The sequence below is a fragment of the Heterodontus francisci genome, chromosome 10, assembly GCF_036365525.1.
Source record: "Heterodontus francisci isolate sHetFra1 chromosome 10, sHetFra1.hap1, whole genome shotgun sequence".
NCBI classification, from domain to species: Eukaryota; Metazoa; Chordata; class Chondrichthyes; order Heterodontiformes; family Heterodontidae; genus Heterodontus; species Heterodontus francisci.
Window position 1 is genome coordinate 59,962,927 of NC_090380.1, and position 17,622 is coordinate 59,980,548.

The window sequence follows — 17,622 nt, forward strand, 5'->3', positions numbered from 1 at the left end:
CATGGTCTTCAGGGACACTGGAAGCATCCCTGATTTCCCACGTAGCGCAGGAGGAACATATCATGGGTCTGAGCTCTCCTGCCATGACTTACCTTTAGATTGCTTAGTTACTCCCTATAAAAAATACTAATTACATTAGGGGCCTTGTTTTGCTCCAAACACTACCCACTACAATCTAAAGTCCTTTATAAATTACACTAATTAAAAAAAAACACACTTTAGTCGTATGATGGGTGACTCCCTGCCTCATTTACACTGGCTTAGTCCCTCAAACTGTTGATGAGAGTTGGATCCCTTGCTTAAGTGAAATAGTTTTAGAAACTAGCCAAACCTTCTCAAGGGCAATTAGGGATGGGCAATAAATGCTGGCTTAGCCAGCAATGCCCACATGCCATGACTGAATAAAAAAAACAAATAAACAGAAAATTGGTAATATTTTCAACTAATATGTTTAGGATTTTGTTCATTTTGATGGTTGTGTCACGTTCGGTGCTCATATGGCTACATACATGTTGACGACAGTAAATTTAGCCTTGTATATATTTTATGTTCTCCATCTAACTTCAAAACTAACATAGATTTTATTTTATAAAAAACATAGGATGGCATATTGGTGCCACCTAGACTTCTGTAAATGCTCTTTATTATTGCCTCTTAGATTGGTTTGTTATACTGTACTAATTAAACTCAGAAGAACAAAGTAGAATAATATCTCAGGTGCTCCAGGAGGGCCCTGTGTCTAAGGTGTGAGTCACACCCATCCTGTGCTCATTGAACTTGTATCAGATGTTGCCAGAGACACAGGAAAGCAAACAAGACATACAAGTTCTGCATTTTCTGCATCTGCTTTGAATTCACTGTTGTCTCTGGATGGGGCATGAGGCATTTCAGGGAATTGTATTGACATTTGTGCTGAAATGTGAGATAGACTTGCAGTGCAAAAGAAGCATCGAAATGTCATGTAATTGACCCTGCTGGTTGCTGTACTGGAAATCAACAGCAAGAGTTCCACAGCCTAATTCATCACATCCAGTAACCCAAGTTCGGCTAATAATGGTTCCCTCTGCATTTAGATTTCTGCAATATTATGGCTAGAGGTCCAAGTGACAACACTATCTAGAGAGACCCATAAGCAGCAGTGGTGCTAGGTGAAGTTTCACCCCTGGCTTGCCATGGATTGATATGGAAGATTAGATTTTTTTTTAGTTCATACACAGGACAAGCACATACTGGTATGACTTTGCAATGTGCCTTTGTGGTGTGCAAGGTACCTTATGCAGTTAAGGACTCAGGAAATCCAACCTGGAATCTAGTGCAGTCTCACCAGCTTTTATATATCTAGCACAAATATGGATTCTGACTTCAGTGTCAACAATTGTTCCAGTTCTCCATTCATAACCTTCCAAGGACTAACAACTTGAACAAATGTTTGCTGGAACAAAGGTGGATAAATGGAGTTGAGGTGCAGATCAGCCATAATCTAATTGAATGGCCGAACAGCTCTAAGGGGCTGAATGACCTACTCCTGTTCCTATGACTTCATTTGTATGTAGTATATCTATGTTTTTGTTTACAAATATTTTAAATTGTGACTTATTCATTCTAGACTTCTGATCCGCAGAATTAAATTTACATATGGTTTCATAGACGCTCCTTTTCTCAGGGTTAGACAGTAAAGGTACAGATAGATCAGTCATGATTGATTAAGGAGAGTTTTCTCAAATATAATCCCTAAAGCTGGATGTCCTTTGATGTGTGCAGTCTTCTACAGTTTCTTCGTAAAGGTTATATACCCCTTGGTTTATTAGTAATCAACTTGTGTTATCTACAAAATGGAGACATTCTTATCTGCAAATTGCATAGCTGTTAAATTTAGATACGAAATGACATTTATTTTCCCCTGACAATTCTGATAAGTGCCAGAAGGATGCAGTCCATTTTAGGTGTTAATTGGGATTCTAATGAAGCAATATTGAAGATGGCAGCACAGCTTTTTCTGTATTTTACTGGCTTTAGAATTAATAACCACCAATTTGTTTCTGCATTTTTCAAAGTGGTTGGGTTTTATCACCAGTATCTCTTTTAAAAATAATGCTGTCGAAAGAAATGAGATTAACTTTAACATCCATTCTTTCCGGTAGTTTTTTTTTAGGTTTATTGAACTTTCAATCTCATTATAATAACAAAGATACTACAAGGAAAGAAATATCACTGCTCACGTAGAAGTACAATCAGACTAGCATACAAAATCATTTGCAAGGCACACGGCTAATTAAAGACTGTATAACAAATTTTGCAAATGCCTCCTGTATGCTATCTGAAGACATTATCTAATGGTTTATCTTGCCAGACAAATAGGGGCCAGGGAAATGACAGTTAATACTCAAGCATTCTGAGACTGCCTGAAAAGGTGGTGGGGGAAGCAAATAAAATTTGAGCCTTATTTTAAATGGCAAGATTGCTGAAGCATCTTGGTTAATGACAGCCCCTTTACTGGCATTTATTCTGCTCCTTCACACTATCTGTAATAGATTGTAATGTTAGATTGATTTCCTACAGGATTAACTTCAAGGATCAGGAAGAAATTTGTGGATTATTTTCATCCTTCTGGAGAAAAAGTAACATGGAAAAATCTGTGGCACTGCAGAGTATAATTTTCTTTATATTTTTCCAATTCTATGTTTTGGAGTTAACATACTTGGAGATGAAAACCTTCAAGTTAGCATCATGCTGTGCAACATTAAAAATAAACATATTGACATTGTACTCTAAAAAGAACTGTCTACACCTGAAATGCTAACATCACAGTTCTGGTAAGGATATGGGCCAAGACTTGTCTGTGTCTGCATTTTCTATGTTTATGGCCAACATTTGTTTTTTATTTGTGCATATTTCCACAGTTGCCACTTTATTTAGCTATTTTCATGACATTAATGGAGTAAAGTTTCATTTTTACTACCTGGGCATGAGCATTGGGTAAAGGAAAGGAGGGGAATTCTGGCAGGCAGGATCATATAGTACTAATACCACATACCACATTTTTCTTCAATTGAAATCAAAGGGAGGACAAACAGGTAGGTTCTGTAAGGGGGAAGTGATCATTTATGGAAGATCCTCTTTTCTGCACTCTGCCTAAGAAAAGTAAATCTGAACATTTTCCCCATGCCTTTTCATTACCTCAAATATGTTTGTTGCTCATTTAAAGGAAACAGAAGAAACGATAAGGAAGGAGAAAGGGGAGCAAAATAGATAAATGTAGGTAAGATAAAAGAGCAAAACAGATCAGAAGGATTTGGGAGTAAAATAAAATTATCAAAAAAAGTAGCTGAGTTGTAAGTAAGCAAATGTAAATAAATTCTGTGAATAAAATTGTTGAATTAGAGACACAAATTGCTTTGGGGAATATGATATAAAGCATTAACGTTAACATGGTTTAGGTTTAGGGTAAGACTGTAATCTGAACATTCCTGCTCAGAAAAATATTTATGAGGCACAGAGTAGGAAAAAAAGGAAAAACAGTGACAGTATTTATCAAAGATTCCATTAAACCACTCAAACACAGGATTGTATAGGGAATGGTGCATAAACTGGATTGGAATTAATGAATAGGAAAATAACTGTTACTCTGGGAATATATTATAGATGACTAAAGAATGTAAAGGAAATAGAGGAAGAGATACGTAAATAAATTAGAGAAAATGCAGGAGTAAGAGGGTTTTAATACTGTGTTATGTTAATTTTCCAAGGATAGAATCGTGTAAGATGGCAAATTTGGGCTAGGTTTCTATTATGTGTCTAGAATTGATTTAATAGGGTAGATATTCTTTCCGGTGCAGAATAGTCTTCTCAAAGGGAGCAATGCCAGATGCTGGAGGCCCAGGCTCAACTAAAATTGGGTTTTGGAAAATGAAGATAAGAAGGGAATTAGTCCAGATAAACATCAAAAAAAAAATTACCAAATAAGACAATGGAAAATGAATGGATTATGTTCCAACAGAGTTATTGCATTTATACATATTCCCACAAGCAGTAAAAATAGCACAATTAAAATTGGATTCCTTGGATGGTAGATTGGATTAGTTGAAAAAATTACATTAAAATGAGGCCTATGTCGAAAGATGATTTTTTTAATCCACTGGCTGGAAACCTGAATTAAACTTTTAAAAAAAGAAACAGATAAGAGATGACTTCACTAGCAGCTAAGATGGCCATCTCAATTTGCATCACTATACTCCACATTCCAATGCATCGAGGTGGAGAGAAAGTGTCTGCTCAGTCTCAGCAAGAACAATGGGCGGCACAGTGGTGCAGTGGTTAGCACCGCAGCCTCACAGCTCCAGGGACCCGGGTTCGATTGCGGGTACTGCCTGTGTGGAGTTTGCAAGTTCTCCCTGTGTCTGCGTGGGTTTTCTCCGGGTGCTCCGGTTTCCTCCCACAAGCCAAAAGACTTGCAGGTTGATAGGTAAATTGGCCATTATAAATTGCCACTAGTATATGTTGGTGGTAGGGAAATATAGGGACAGGTGGGGATGTTTGGTAGGAATATGGGATTAGTGTAGGATTAGTATAAATGGGTGGTTGATGTTCGGCACAGACTCGGTGGGCCGAAGGGCCTGTTTCAGTGCTGTATCTCTAATCTAAAAAAAAAAAATCTAATGACCTGGGGAATCTGAGTGAACTACCTGCTTCCATTAGCAGGACATTAAGGCTATCATTTGGACATTAAATTAGTGGAGATGAACCACTCAAACCTAATCACTTGAACAATGGGACCCTGGTTGAGAGAAGGGAATTCCTAGACATGAACTGATTATGTTGCAAGAGAGCATATACACTGATAATTATCATGTTGAATCACTGGGTGACAGTCATGCAACAGGACCACTATCTGTGTGCTTAAGCTGGTGTTTTCTCTGCAGCAGCCAGACACGCAGCTAGAGACTGACAAGAGATGAACCAAAAGGGGTCCCTCCTCTCTCACTCCAGTCCACCTTGCAAGCTTCAAACCCTGACTGCTGGCCTTAATCAACTAGGCCTTCACTGCTCCAGACAGAGACCCTGTGAAGGAAATCATCTGCATTGCTGTTTCCAGGAGAACCACTGAATCAGCTGCACATCTGCAAACCGAAAGCCTCAGGACCACTGAATTCAGCCTCAAGCCAGCCACGTCACCAACCTCCACAAACTGTATACCCCTTTTTATTGCTCTGGGCTCTAATCCGATCAACCTATCCTTCCCTACTCTGCAACCTATTTGTATGTGTGCATGTGTGTGAACCTCGAGTGTGTGTGTATGTGTGTGTGTGAAAGTTGGAGTGTAGATTATTATTTTACTTAGATCTGTTTAAGTACAATAAAGCTAACCTCTTTCTTTCCTAAACTCAAGAAAACCTGTCTGATTGTTTCTTTTTACGATCATAGCATGCAAGTAGTTAAACACTACTGAATTGGCAAGTATATCCACTTTAAATAAGAAATAAACCTGTTGTCAAAAAAGGAGTGGGTAAAGAGGGGAGCCCTTTGACCCCTCCTCACCTGATTGTAACACTTAACAAAGAGGCATAAAATAAAACTAGGACTAATACAAAATGAAATCAAACTGGATAGTGAAAATATAGAGGGGAAGAAAAGAAGCTTAGAAAGGTTAAGAGGAGATGTAAAAAAAGGTTGACAATGTAAAGAGAAATAATGAGGATACTTAAAATACAAAAAGTAAATGAATAAATAAAGAAAGGGTAGGGTGAATAGAAGATGAAAAAAGAGATCTTCTTATGAAGGATAAAGTAATACTGAAATGGTAAATGCAATAATGGTACAAGTGGAAGAAGTAAAGCAATTAGATAAAATATCAATAACGAAGTAATACTAAAGAAACTCAAGGTCAAAGAAGCACTGGGCTGTAATAACATGCATCCTGGAATATTAAGGGAAGTCAAAGAGAAAATAGCAGAGGCTTCCACGATATTCTTTCAAATATCCTTGGATAAGGAAGTTGGGCCTGAAGACTTGAGGGTTGCAATTTCACTCTCCATATTGCCATATTGTAATGCTGCTAATGTTGTCTATCAAATGGGTTAAGTAACAAGTACCAGATTCATATAATACCATCTTGGGACAGAAGCACAACTTGTCTTCGCTCACAATTCCCTTTCTTAAATATGCCCATTATATCTGCTCGCGAGAGAAAGCTGCACACAGCAGGAGACACTATGGGCCAGATTTTATTCCAGCAATGTGGGTCTGGCAGCAGGCCCAGTCAGACTACCACTACAATTTAATGGTGGGCAGCCAGTTAACTGCCCGCTGTCGGGAATGCGTCCCTTTAAGGGACGAACTCCCACCTCCAGAGCTGCTGGCCTGACAGTACTGAAGACGTTGGAGACCCTGGGGGGGGTGAGTGGGGCTGTGTTTGCTGGGGCTAGTCAGGCAGGCCCTGGCGATGGAGTGGAGGGGGCAGATGAGGGTGGTGAGGTCTTCTTGGGGGTGGGGGGCAGCCATTGCCACTGGGGGAGCCCACCAGGAGCTATGGATTGCCCCCAAAGGAGAGATCCCAGCAACCCCCTCCCCCCAACCCACTGACACCACTAGAATGCTGCCAGGTCTCAGCTGGCAATGTCTCCACATGGCGGCAGGCCCCTCCGTCCTCCACAAAATTGAAATGGAAACAATTAAGGGTCTCAATTAGCCTGGGAGGGGAAGGCCGTCCTTGATGGGACAGGGGTGAACAAATTAATCTTAATCTCTTAAAAAAGGACAATCAAAACGATTTACATGTAGACAATAAAAGAAGTAGGAGGGTAAATTTGGCAAGCTCTTTACTAATGCCCATTTCTTTAAATTGCTTATCATTTTATTTACTCACTCATTTTGTCATGGTCACAAAAGCTTATCTTGCAGGATTTCAGTGTAGCACACTACCATATGCAGCTGTGTTGTAAGAGGTTTCTTACTGCAAGTGTTATAAAGTATGTCCTTATTGTGCTCCTGAAGGTGCCTAAGAAGAAGAGGTGGTGAGCAACTATACAGCCTCAGTCTAGCCCTTCACAACACCTGCATCACCCACTCTTAGAGTGGAAAGTATCATCACAGATATTTTCAGTCTGGGAGATGAGTGTTACAAGTGTGAGTTGGAGGATAGACCATTTGGTTGAGCACATATGAGGGGGAGAAAAATACAGGTCGAACTTCAAGAGATACAGCAGGTGAGGCAGGACCAACTAAAGGCCTCATGCAGGTGCTATGCAAAGGGATTTGGACCTCTAACATATTGTTCTTTGGTAGCTCAACATTAGCAATAAAATCATTTGAATTTGTGCCATGCTGCTTGCATAATTTGGGAAATCCTTGGAGGATTTCTGCAACATTTGTGTTGCCTGACTGCCTGAATGTGTTGCAATGTGACAACTCTTGCCTGTTTAAACATGGAATCATAGAATGGTTACAGCACAGAAGGCGGCCATTCAGCCCATAGTGGCCATGCCAGCTCTTTGTAAGTGCAATTCAACTAGTCCTACTCTCCCACCGTCTTCCCGTAACCCTGCACATATTTTGTCTTCAGGTGCTATTATACAATTTCCGTTAGAAAGCCACGATTGAATCTGCCTCCACCACACTCTCAGGCAATGCATTCCAGATCCTAATCACATGCTGTGTAAAAAATTGTTTTCTCATGTCGCCTTTGGTCCTTTTGCTAATCACCTTAAATCTGTGTCCTTTGGTTCTCGATGCTGCAGCCAATGGGAACAGTTTCTCTCTATCTACTCTGTTTAGACTCCTCATGATTTTCAACACCTCTATCAAATCTCCTCTCAACTTTCTCTTCTCTAAGAAGAACAACCCCAGCTTCTCCAACCTATCCTCGTAACTGAAGTCCCTCATCCCTCAAACCATTCTCATAAATCTTTTCTGTACCCACTAAAGCCTTCACATCCTTCATAAGGTGTGGTGCCCAGAACTGGACACAATACTCCAGTTGAGATTGAACAAGTGTTTTATAAAGGTTCATCATAACCTCCTTGCTGTTGTACTGTTTGCCTATATTTATAAAGCTCAGGATCCCATATGCTTCATTAATTGCTTTCTCAACTTGCCCTGTTACCTTTAATGATTTGTGCACATATGCTCCCAAGTCTCTCTGTTCTTGCACCCACTTTAGAACTGTACCCTTTAGTTTATATTGCCTCTCCTCATTCTTCCTACCAAAATGTATCACTTTACATTTCTCTGCATTAAATGTCACTTCTCACCCATTCCATCAGCCTGTTTATGTCCTCTTGAAGTCTATCGCTATCCTCCTCACAGTTCACGATACAAGTTTTGTGTTATCTGCAAATTTTGAAATTATGGCCTGTGCACTCATCTAAGTCATGAACCTATATATCAAGAAAAGCAATGGTCCTAGTACCAGACCCTGGGGAACACCACTGTATATACCTTCCTCCAGTCTGAAAACTACCGTTTCTCATAACTCTTTGTTTCCTGTCAGCCAACTTCATATCCATGCTGCCACTGTCCCTTTTATTCCATGGGTATCGACTTTGCTGACAAGCCTATTATGTGGCACTTTATCAAATGCCTTTTGGAGGTCCACATACACCACATCCACTGCATTACCCTTATCAACCTCCTCTCTTACCTCAGCAAATAACTCAATCATGTTAGTTAAACACGATTTGCCTTTAACAAATCTGTGCTGGATTACCTTAATTAATTCACATTTGTCCAAGTGACTGTTAATTTGTTCTGGATTATTGTTTCTAAAAGCTTTTCCAGCACTAAGGTTTAACTGACTGCCCCGTAGTTGCTGGGCTTATCTTTATACCCTTTGTTGAACAAGGGTGTAACATTGGCATTTCTCCAGAACTCTGGCACCACCCATATATCTAAGAAGGATTGGAAGATGATGGCCAATATCTCTGCAATTTCTACCCTTACGTCCCTTGGCATTCTTGGATGCTTCTCATCCAGTTCTAGTTACTTATCAGCTTTACATGCAGCCAACCTTTCTAACATCTTCTCCTTATCAATTTTTAGCCCATCCAGCATCTCAATTACTGCCTCCTTCATTAACATCATCTCCCTTGATAAAGACAGAAGCAAAGTATTCATTTACTGCCTCAGCCATGTCTTCTGCCTCCATGCATTTATCCCCTTTCTGGTCCCTAATTGGCCTCACTCCTCCTCTTACTACCATTTTATTATTTATAAGCCTAGCGAAGACTTTTGGATTTGCCTTATATTAGCTGCAAGTCTCTTCTCATACTTGCTCTTTGTGTCTCTAATTTCCCTTTTCACTGCCCAATTGAACTTTCTATATTCAGCTTGGTTCTCACATGTATTATCAACCTGACATCTGTCACATGTCCCCTTGTTGTGCTTCATCTTACTCTCTATCTCTTTTGTCATCCAGGCAGCTCAGGCTTTGTTTGCCCTACCTTTCCCCTTTGTGGGAATGTAGCTCAACTGTACCCGAACCATCTCTTTAAAGGGAACCCATTGTTCCATTACAGGTTGCCTGCCAATCTTTCATGCAATTTACCCGGGACAGGTCCATTCTCAATCCACTGAAATTGGTCCTCATTCAATTAGGTATTTTTACTCTAGGTTGCTTCTTGCCTTTTTTTCTATCACTAATCTAAACCTTATGATACTATGATCACTGTCCCCTAAATATTCCCCTATTGATATTTGATCAGATTGACCCACCTCATTCCCCTGAAGCAGATCCAGCACTGCCTCCTTCCTTGTTGGATCAGAAATAGACTGATCAGGAAAATTCTCCTGAACACACTTCAAAACTTCTTCTCCCTCTGTGTCCTGTAAAATATTGCTATCCCAGTTTATATCGGGAGAATTAATGGCCCCCATTAACACGTACTCTATAGTTCTTACAACTCTGTAAATTCCCAACAAATTTATTCCTCTATATCTTTCCCACTAATTGGTGGCTTATAGAAAACACCCAGTGGTGTAATGGCATTTCTATCGTTTCTTAACTCTAACCAGGAATAAGCACCAACATGATGCGCCATGGACATTTGACAAAATAATTGACTCAGCCACGGACATGGGGGCAATTCATTTGTATATAAAGTGTATAGCCAACCTAATGCGATCAAAACACAATCCAATTTAAAATGCATTTCTCCCTATTTAGTGAGATACCTGGCACTGGTTTTGCTTTGCCTCTCCCAATCCTTTGTGCATCTTTTTTTATCCTTCCTAATGCTACATTCTGGTTCCCAGCCCCCTGCCAAATTAGTTTAAACCCTCCTCAACAGCACTAGCAAATCACCCCATGAGGGCATTGGTCCCAGCCCTGTTGAGGTGTAACCTGTCTGGTCTGTGCAGGTCCCACAATGGTAGACTGATGATCCAGAGATAAGACAGAGATCTCTTGCACTTGTTTGGAAGCAGCCTGTTGTGTAAAAGCTCAAAGCTACAATAATCTCAAAAATCATAGACAAATCTATCCCTGGATTGGAATTGGTCAGCAAGTCTGGCTGCAAGAATGTGCAGAATTCAAGAATCTTAGTCAACAGTAGCTGATTTTTTTCAGACAGATTCGGAGAAGAGACCCTAGCCCTGTATACTTGAGTAACAGTGTAAGAATGTGTCTGTATTGAGCACCTAAGGCACATCTGTCTGACATGCTTCCTCTAATCTTCATCCTCTGAAATGTTCCCAAAGAAAGATCCATAGTTGGTCACGAATGAGAAATCCCACAATTACACATATAACAATCACTGAAAAAAGATGCAATACAGCTTTAAGTCGTTACCAGGAAAGTTCCAACAAGTTTCAAGAACTTCCTTTATCCAACAGGACCAAAACGTTGCAGAAATGATTAGTTGTTAAGAAAAGGGGCAGTTACAGCAATGTACCTTACCAATAAGAACCTACATGAATAAAACTAAGAATCATAGAATCACAGAATGGTTACAGCACAGAAGGACGTCATTCAGCCCACCATGTCTGTGACGGCTCTCTGCAAGAGCAACTTAACTAGACCTACAGGGACCAGGGAATGGTCGTAAGCTACAATAGTGACTACACATACAACCATACGACCATACGAATTAGGAACAGAAGTAGGTCATTCGGCCTGTCGAGCCTGCTCTGCCATTCCATAGGATCATGGCTGATGTTTCTGTCTCAAATTCCACACTCCTATCTACCCCCGATAACATTCCACCCTCTTGTTTATCAGGAATCTATCTACCTCCGCCTTAAAAATATTCAATGCCCCCGCCTTCACCACCTTCTGAGGCAGAGAACTCCAAAGTTGCACAGCCCACTGAGAGAAAAAATTTCTCCTCATCTCTGTCCTAAAAGGGCGACCCCTAATTTTAAAACAGTACCTCCTTGTTCTGGACTCACCCACAACAGGAAACATCCCCTCTACATTCACCCTGTCAAGACCATTCAGGATCTTATATACTTCAATCAAGTCTCCCCTCATTCTTCTAAACTCCAATGAAAACAAGCCCAGTCTGTCCAACCTTTCCTCACAAGACAGCTCACTCATTCCAGGTATCAATATAGTAAACCTCCTCTGAACCACTTCCAACGCATTCACATCCTTCCTTAAATAAGGAGACCAAAACTGCACACAGTATTCGAGATGTGGTTTCAACAATATCCTGTATAACTGAAGCATAACATCCTTATTTTTATTTTCAATTCCTCTCATAATAAAGGATAGTATTCCATTAGCCTTTTTTATTACTTGCTGTACCTGCATACTAACTTTTTGTGACTCATGCGCTAGATCCCTCTGCACCCGGAATTCTGCAGTCATTCCCCATTTAAGAAATACTCAGCTTTTTATTCTCCTTGCCAAAGTGAACAACTTCACATTTTCCCACATTATACTCCATCTGCCAGATTTTTGCCCAATCACTTAACTTATCTATATCGGTCTGCAACTTCCTTATGTCCTCCTCACAACATACTTTCCTACCTATCATTGTGTCACCTGCAACTTTAGCTACAATGCCATCGCTCGCCTCATCTAAGTCATTGAGATAAATTGTAAGAAGTTGAGGCCCCAGCACTGACTCCTGTGGGACTCCATTCGTCACATCCTGCCAATCAAAAAGGACCCATTTATGCATACTCTGTGTTTTCTGTCAGCCAGCTAATCTTCTATCCATGCTATATGTTACCCCCTACACCATGAGCTCCTACATTGCGCAATAAACTTTTATGTGGCATCTTGTCAAATGCCTTCTGTAAATCCAAGTCCAGTATGTCAATGGACTCTCCTTTATCCACAGCGCATGTTACTCCTTCAAAGAACTCCAATGATTTCCCTTTCACCAAACCATGCTGACTATTCCCGATTATCTTGAGTTTTTCTAAGTGCCCAGCTATAGCCTCCTTAATGATCAATTCTAACACCTTCCACATGACAGACGTCAATCTAACTGGCCTATAGTTATCTGGTTTCTGCCTCCTCCCCTTCTTGAATAGAGGGGTTATATTTGCTACTTTCTGGACTGATGGAACCTTTCCAGAATCTAGCGAATTTTGAAAAATTAACACCAAAGCATCTACCACCTCATTAGCCACCTCTTTTAAGAGCCTAGGATGAAGCCCATCAGGACGCGAGGACTTGTCAGCCTACAGCTCCATCAGTTTCCAACCGCTTCCCTGGTGATTGTAATTTCTCCCAAGTTCCTCTCTTCCTACCTCCTCCTGATTTACAGCTATTACTGGAATGTTTTTTGTATCCTCTATAGTGAAGACAGAAGCAAAATATTTGTTAATTTCATCTGTGAGTTCCTTATTATCTACTATTAACTCCCCATTCTCACTCACCATAAACCAACATTCACCTTACTTACTCTTTTCCTTTTTAAATACCTGTAGAAACTCTTGCTATCCATTTTCACATTTCTAGCTAGCTTCTTATCCTGATTAACCTTTAAGTTATTCTCTGCCGTTCTTGATATTCTGACCAATCATCTGACCTGCCATTTGCACCATCTTTGTACCATTATATATTTTTTCCTTAACTTTGATGCTTTCCTTAACTTCTTTAGTTAACAACGGATGGTGGGTCCTCCCCTTAGAATTTTTCTTTATACTAGGAATATACTTATTCTGTGTATTCTGAAACATCCCCTTAAATGTCTTCCACTGCTTCTCTTTTGATCTATCTCCTAGCCTAGTAACCCAGACCACTTCAGCTAGCTCAGCCCACATAGTTGTTGCCCTTATTCAAGTTTAAAATACTAGTCTTAGACCCACTCCCCTCTCTTTCAAACTGGATGTAAAATTCAATCATATTGTGGTCGCTGCTACCTAGAGGTACCTTTACTCTGAGGTCATTAATTAATCCTGTCACATTACACATATAATCTAACATCTGATATAACCTGCTCTCTGGGTTGTTCCAGAATGTGCTGCTCTAAGAAACTATCTCAAAAGCATTCTGTAAACTCCTCATCCAGGATACGATTGCCAATCTGATTTTCCCAGTTAATATGTAGATTAAAATCACCCATGATTATTGCCGTCCCTTTATCACAAGCACTCAATATTTCTTGTATACTTCATCCTACATTGTGGTTACTGTTAGGGGGCCTGTGGACCACTCCCACTAGTGACATCTTTCCCCTACTATTCCTCATTTCCACCCAAACCGATTCTACATCCTGATCTCCTGAAACAAGGTCATCTCTAACTATTGCACCAATGCCATCCTTGATTAAGAGTGCTACCCCTCCACCTTTACCTAGCTTCCTATTCTTCTTGAACATCATGTATCCCTCAATATTCAGAACCCAACCTTGTCATCCGCAGCCAGGTCTCCGTAATGGCTAGCAGATCATATTTATTTACTTCAATGTGCGCCATCAATTCCATCTACTTTGTTATGAATGCCACATGCATTCAGATACAGAGTCTTTAGTTTTGTCTTGTTATCTTTGTAACATCTAGTCTTGACTGTTGGTGTGTTATTAGAATTTTTCTCTCCGTCCCTTCCTGCCATTCTCTGACCTTCATTTCTCAAATTACTCTTCTGCTGTCCTGCCTTGACTCTACCCCTTGGTTTGTTACATCTACCCAGGCTTGATCCCTCACCCCCCTTGTTTAGATTAAAGCCCCCTCTACTTCCCTAGTTATACGTTTGTTAGAAGACTGGACCCAGCATGGTTCAGGAGCAGACCGCCCCAACGGTATAGCCCCCACTTTCCCCAGTACTGGTGCCAGTGCCCCACAAACCAAAACCCACTTGTCCCACACCAGTCTTTGAGCTACGTATTCATTTCACTAATTTTATGTGCCCTCTGCCAATTGGCATGTGGCTCAGGTACATGTTGCCTAGCTCCTCAGACTGTCTCAGCAGAACGTCTTTCCTCGTGCTACCTATGCCGTTGGTACCTACATGGACCACAACAACTGGATCCTTCCCCCTCCCACTCCAGTTTCCTGTCCAGCCCTGACCAGATGTCCCGACCGGGCAGACAACACAGCCTTCTGGACTCATGCTCTTGGCTGCACAGAACTGTGTCAATCCCCCTCACTATACTATCCCCTACTACTACTACATTCCTTTTTTCTCCCCCACTGAATGGCTCCCTGTACCACAGTGCCCTGGCCATTCTGCTCATCCACCTTGCAGACCTCACTTCATCCACACAGGTTGAGAGCACCTCAAACCTGTTTGACATTTGCAAAATCTGAGGCTCCTTCACTACTTTCTGCTTGGTCCCTTTACTTGCCTCACCCACGGTCACATCCTCCTGTCCATCACTGCAGACCAAAACAGATGACCTGTTTTATTTTATTTAGAGATACAGCACTGAAACAGGCCCTTTGGCCCACCGAGTCTGTGCTGACCAAGAACCACCCATTTATACTAACCCTACAGGAATCCCATATTCCCTCCCACCTACCTACACTAGGGGCAATTTACAATGGCCAATTTACCTATCACCTGCAAGTCTTTGGTAGTGGGAGGAAACCGGAGCACCCAGTGAAAACCCATGCGGTCACAGGGAGAACTTGCAAACTCCACACAGGCAGTACCCAGAATTGAACCCGGGTCCCTGGAGTTGTGAGGCTGCAGTGCTAACCACTGCACCACCCCTGTTCTAAGAGGTATGACCGTGTGACCGAATAAAGTACTTCATTTGCTCGAAAGCACTTTGGGATGTCCTGTGGCTGTGAAAGGCACTATATAAATGCAAGTCTTTCTTTTCCGTCTTTATGGGACAGGCCACTATAGAAATGCTGGTTTTATATAGGTGAACATCTAATCAGGTGCTATTCCTGCCCCCTCACCACATGATGAGGAGGACCATAATACTGTTGGCTGAAATGTTGGCACACAGGCTCCAAACACTTAAAATGCACATCATCATTTCAGGCACCTGCCATTGCATTATTGGAACTGTTGTGTACTTTTATCCCTGGCACACAAAAAGTCATTGCTTGGCATTTGCACCAAATATGCAGTATAAAGTAAACATTAGTATAGCTGCATTCATGTTAAGGAATCTTTAGTCTCACTCTTAAACCATGTAAATACCTTCAAATCATGAATAATGTCCTTCCTTTGCAAAAATACTTTAATATTTATTTAAATTGTTACACAATACCCTAGCAATTATTAAGTGATAATTTTAATGATTACCAGAAAGGGGGTTGCAGTTGTGTGGAGAGCTTGATAGTAATCTTACCTAATACAGACAAAGAGAAGTGGTCTCGAAAAATTCCCGTGAAAGCTGTAATTTCACATGTATAATTCCCTTCATCAGTCAGGTACACAGGCTGTATCTGAAGACAAGTTCCATTGTAAGATGAAACTGTTAGTCTGTCATCTTTGAAGAATTTGAACAACCCATAATCAGCATTGTAGGATGCTATGTCTTGGGATGCTGCCGTTATCGATCGACTCCATTTGACCAGTGTAATTTCTTTAGGGGATTGATTAGTCAAGCAGTTTAGATTGATCTTGTCACCCAGGATGGTGGTTACATGTACAGCATATACTCCATTTTCTGCAAAGACATTGATAAAAGTAAGTGAGCCGAGATAGTTTCAAACAAACATACATATCATTCATACTTGAACTTCCAGAAAGCATTATAAACCAATTAAGGTATTAACACAAAGTCCTCTTTATCATCAGTATCCTCTTAACTCATTATCATCCATTATTGTACATGTAATCTTCCAGATAACAGGAACCCATGGGTTTAGCAAATATTTATAATCACATCTGCTTTCATCAGCAGTCTGGCAGTTTTAATGTCATGCTCTCATTGCTGAGGCATGAAACTATCACTTTAGATAACAAAGAAAGTGAGATATCTCAACTTAATTGATAAATTGTTAAAATAGTAATCATGTACCTAAATATAAAAGATGGATGTATTGGACATTATTAGGTTGTTTAAATAATATTGGTTCAAAATGTGCAATTTATGTATGCTATGGAAGAGACTCTATTAGCATTCTGGTAAGTACACTTCTTATCCAACAAATGAACCCAAAGCAACATTCTCCCAAATTTGTATTGCATTTGGTTGAGTCTATTTGTTGGATAAATAATGAGTCAATGAAATGCTGAGGCATTTTCTGTGTATATTGTCATGCAGACCCCCTACCCCACCTGCAAAGAATGAGGCATATTAATTTTGTCATATGAACATTGATTTTAAACTGTTGCTGGAGCGAGGAAATGATTTGTTAAACAGATCAGCCGTGGCTGGAAAAAACATTTGCATAACTAACAGACGGTGCTTGAAGGGACAAGGAGCTATTCCCTGCTCCAATTTATTTCACAATGGACTTTGAGCACCAGGCCTTACAGGGTCGGCTAAGACAAGAGAATCCACAAACAGACGTGGTCAGACCAGCTGGTCACATGACTAACCTGCTTGGCAACCTGGGTTTTTTTCTGAATTGTACAAACAGTTTGAACTCAAAAAAGACTGTTTGCTCTTGGAGTGAGAAGACCTCTCCTGTTTGCTCCCATCTCTTTCTCACAAGCCTCTGGACCCACTGAGGAGACATGAACTTCAAGAGAGAAAAGTCTCCTACATTGAACAAGGTTTAAGAAGAATACTGGGCCCCAATGAAAAGCAGGACCGATCTAAAATCGAGGACTTTACAGCGAGTTTGAAGAACAGTAACCAAAACCATCTTCAGGTATTGCCTCAAATTTTTCCACTTTATTTCTTCTGCTCTTTTCTGTCTCTATATGCATGTGTATCGCATATGTATACTAGTGTGGGTGTGTCGCGTATCCATATGCATTAACCGAACTAGAGTTTAAGTTTAACAAGGTTCAAACTTTTTTCTTTAAACCTAAGAAAACCTGTTTGGCTAGTTTCTTTGCATTATAATTGGAGGTTAGTGAACAAGGATTCACTAAGGGGGAGCTAAAAAAATGATGTGTTCAAAATAAAACCCTGTTATGGTAAGATCAGGTGAACGCTGAGAGGAAACCCTAGACCCCTTTCTCACCTGGTCGTAAGAATATCATGATACTTACTGGCTCTTTGAGAAATGCAATTTTTGTGTGATGTGTCATTGGAAGCAGCTTGAATGGATGTCAAAATGTTTGTCAGCCATAAAAAAAGGTACACACAAAGTAAAACATGT

General features: G+C 40.5%; 1 protein-coding gene across 4 annotated transcripts in view; it reads right to left on the minus strand.

The window, feature by feature from the left end:
- The window catches only part of LOC137374127 (nectin-1-like), a 73,646-nt gene that overhangs the window by 45,920 nt on the left and 10,104 nt on the right, over positions 1-17,622 (minus strand). For all 4 annotated transcript variants that reach the window (XM_068039895.1, XM_068039892.1, XM_068039894.1 and 1 more), the window contains exon 2: positions 15,693-16,013. In XM_068039895.1, the coding sequence (XP_067895996.1) occupies positions 15,693-16,013 (321 nt within the window). The remainder of the gene's footprint in view (positions 1-15,692; positions 16,014-17,622) is intronic.